The sequence below is a fragment of the Olea europaea genome, unplaced genomic scaffold (genome assembly GCF_002742605.1).
Source record: "Olea europaea var. sylvestris unplaced genomic scaffold, O_europaea_v1 scaffold1204, whole genome shotgun sequence".
Taxonomy (NCBI): domain Eukaryota; kingdom Viridiplantae; phylum Streptophyta; class Magnoliopsida; order Lamiales; family Oleaceae; genus Olea; species Olea europaea.
This window is the reverse complement of record NW_019229462.1, coordinates 53,801-56,914: the sequence shown is the minus strand read 5'-3', so window position 1 is coordinate 56,914 and position 3,114 is coordinate 53,801. Positions and strand designations below refer to the sequence as shown.

The window sequence follows — 3,114 nt, the reverse complement described above, 5'->3', positions numbered from 1 at the left end:
TCATCAGGAAATACCTCTTGAAATTCTTGTGCCACGGGTACATCACTAAGATTCAGATTGTGTTCTGCTTCAATAGTTATAACACTCACCAAATACCATAAACACCCATTATCTAGTAACCTTTGTGCTTTCAATACCGATATAATTGGAACTAAAACCTTTTTCAATCCTAACGAATGTAAATGGCTCATTCTCCAAAGGTTGAAAAGTTATTGGCTTCCTCTTACAATCTATAGTAGCTTGATATTTTGACAGCTAATCCATACCCAAAATTATATCATAATCTCTCATATCCAACACAATTAAATCCGCACAGAGCTCTCGATTTTCTATAAGGATCACACATGCTCTTACAATCAGATTGGTTAGTTGTACATCTCCAGATGGAATAGTTACACTATAACTGACCTCTTGTATATCAGGTGTCCTACCCAACCTCCTCACATATTCAGTAGACCTAAATGAATGCATAGCTCCAAAATCAAATAGTACAAGTGCTGGGATGCCAAAAATAGAGAATTTACCTATTACAACTAATGGTTTTGCCTCGACATCTGATCTTGTGATAGTAAACACCATGGTTGGTACCTTTTTCTGCTCCATAGGATTTGGACTACCTGGACATGCTCTAGCAAGATGTCCTACCTTTCCACAAACATAACATGCTCCAGTATGATGTCCACCACATCTGGCGCAAGATGGTTGTGCTGATAAGACTTTTCCTGGATCTATCCTTGAACGTTTGCCCTGATGCTAATGTTGTTGCCCTTGTCTCGATTGAAACTTAGGCTTCTGACTCTATCCTTGAAAGCTCTTTTCTTATCATTTCTAGGCTAACGCTATCCTTGACCTAGCCTGAATTGTCGTCGAGGCTCTTGACCACGACTAATTCTTTGTTCGGCTTGTTCTGCAACTAATGCTCTCTCCGCAATTTGAGAATATAAAACATCTTGGATTTTTGCCATGCTTATAGCTCTATATAGTTCTGGTCTTAGCCCCTCAAGAAATCTTTCTTCCTTTAGTGTACCAGTATTAACCATGTGGGTAGCAAACCAAAATAGTTGTTCAAACTTACGAATATACTCTCCTACTATCATCTCTCCTTGTCTTAGCTGTATAAATTCATTCATCTTCATGGCTTGAACTGAGGCTGCAAAATATTTATTACGCAATAACTCTTTAAATCTCTCCCAAGTCATGGCATTTACATCTTCAATGCTACTCATCGTATCCCACTAATGTCCAGCACTGCCTCGTAACATAAAGGCTGCACAAATCACTTTTTCTACTTTTGAAACTCTCGTATACCTGAACATATTCTCTAAAGTCCTCAACCAATCCTCTACTGCTATTAGGTCCAATGCATCCTCAAATATTGGACGGTTTAGTTTTCTAAATCTTTCTCCAACTACCTCAATATGTTTAGGCCTTTTTTGTGGTTGTACGAATTCAACTATGATACCCCTAACTTCATATTGCACTTTTGGCCAATATGATTCATGCATTTCATGCTATCCACAATGTCACTTGCATTAGTTTTCTTAATTACTTTATCTCAAAATGGTGCATTTGATTATGGATATTTTAAGATTTTAGTCTTCGATTTCTCGACCTTGGTGTTGAATTTTGTATTGAGATATGATAGAAAATTAGGTTAACTAAATGTTCAAGATTGGCTTGATAAGAAATAGAATATCGAAAAGGTCAGAAATTAGTATCGACAAAGGTTCAAGCTTTCTATTTAGTTAATCGAGCCACCTTAAACCCTAGATAGGTAATTGACATATTTGGGACATGAGACATAAAGGGACATGATCATGATGTGATAATATATGTCTCATATGACGTTATAAATATTGATGTGCAAATTGTGGAAATTAATCAAGAATCGGGTATCAATCGGTAAGAAATTAAATGAATGGTTGAGGAATTAGTTCTATAATATACTGTGAGATCTTAGGGAAAGTAAATTGGATTGCTAACACATTAAAATAAGTCAAGGATACTTGATTTTCACCTACAAAGATAGATATAAAATCAGATTTTTACTACAAGTTACCACCTCATGCTTGAACACTTCGTGCTAGGGGTGTTTGTCATTTTAACAATCAATTCCTTCAACCTTAAGGCATCAATCTCGTGTCTACTCCCTAACAACTTGATATAGGATGGATATAAATCTTAAAAGTCACAAATGCATCCAAATATAATGGTTGAAAGTCAAGTACGGCTGCAATGAAGACACATCGTGCTTGGACACCTCATGCTTGGGATAGTTATCATATTAACGCCCAAATTCTTTTAGACTTAAGGCATCAATTTTGTGTCATACTCCTTAAGTACTTATTATAGGATGTATTTATATCTTATAAGTTATAAATAGACCCAAATATAATAGGAGAAAAGTCAGGTGTTGCTGCGAAGAAGAAACCTCTTACTTAACTTGTAAGTTGTGAGGACTTGTCAATCGACCATTTAATTCATTCAACCTTAAGCCTCCAGCACGTCTTCTAAACCATTATCTCTTATTATATAATAGATAAAAATCTTCTAAGAAGGGAAGGAAAAGGTCAAAGTTGGCTGCGTAGACCCACCTCCTGCTTGGACAGCTCATGCTTGAGGTAATTACACTTTCCTTCATCCTTAAGCATCATTCACGACTCCAATCCTTGAGGCTACTTATACATCTCTTACATAAGACATTTAAACCTCCAAATATATCCCCAAGTGACCCCAGGTGAAAGAGAGAACAAAGGAAGCAAAGAGAAATAGAAAAATAAGAAGCTGGGATTGTAGTTTGTAAAGGTTAGTTTAAGTCATGGTTTTGAAGTTTTTCTTTAGTACTTTTGGATGTTTTATAATATGTTAAAACTCTAAACTTACCTGAGGTTAATTATAAGGGTTTTTGATGATTTTATGATGGCAAAAGTGTGACACCCCGAACTTAAGCTTCGAGGGTCACGTACTAAACATAATAGCTTCTGCCTTTGGTACATGTAAATACTATTAAATAGAAGTATTCCATGTTGGAAACTTATTTTCAATTTGGTAAAATAATTCTTATAAAATTCAATAGCTGGTAGAAGTGCATGTCGACAAGAAATTATACTTTAC

The 3,114-nt window shown here is 35.7% G+C and overlaps 1 protein-coding gene across 1 annotated transcript; it reads right to left on the bottom strand.

Moving 5' to 3' along the window:
* Positions 1 to 255: 255 nt before the first annotated feature.
* LOC111374122 lies at positions 256 to 1,226 on the bottom strand. The gene is made up of 2 exons (XM_022996750.1): positions 851 to 1,226; positions 256 to 728 (listed from the first exon to the last, which is right to left on the bottom strand). The coding sequence occupies exons 1-2, from the start codon at positions 1,224 to 1,226 to the stop codon at positions 256 to 258; spliced, it is 849 nt and encodes a 282-aa protein (XP_022852518.1).
* Positions 1,227 to 3,114: the final 1,888 nt, after the last annotated feature.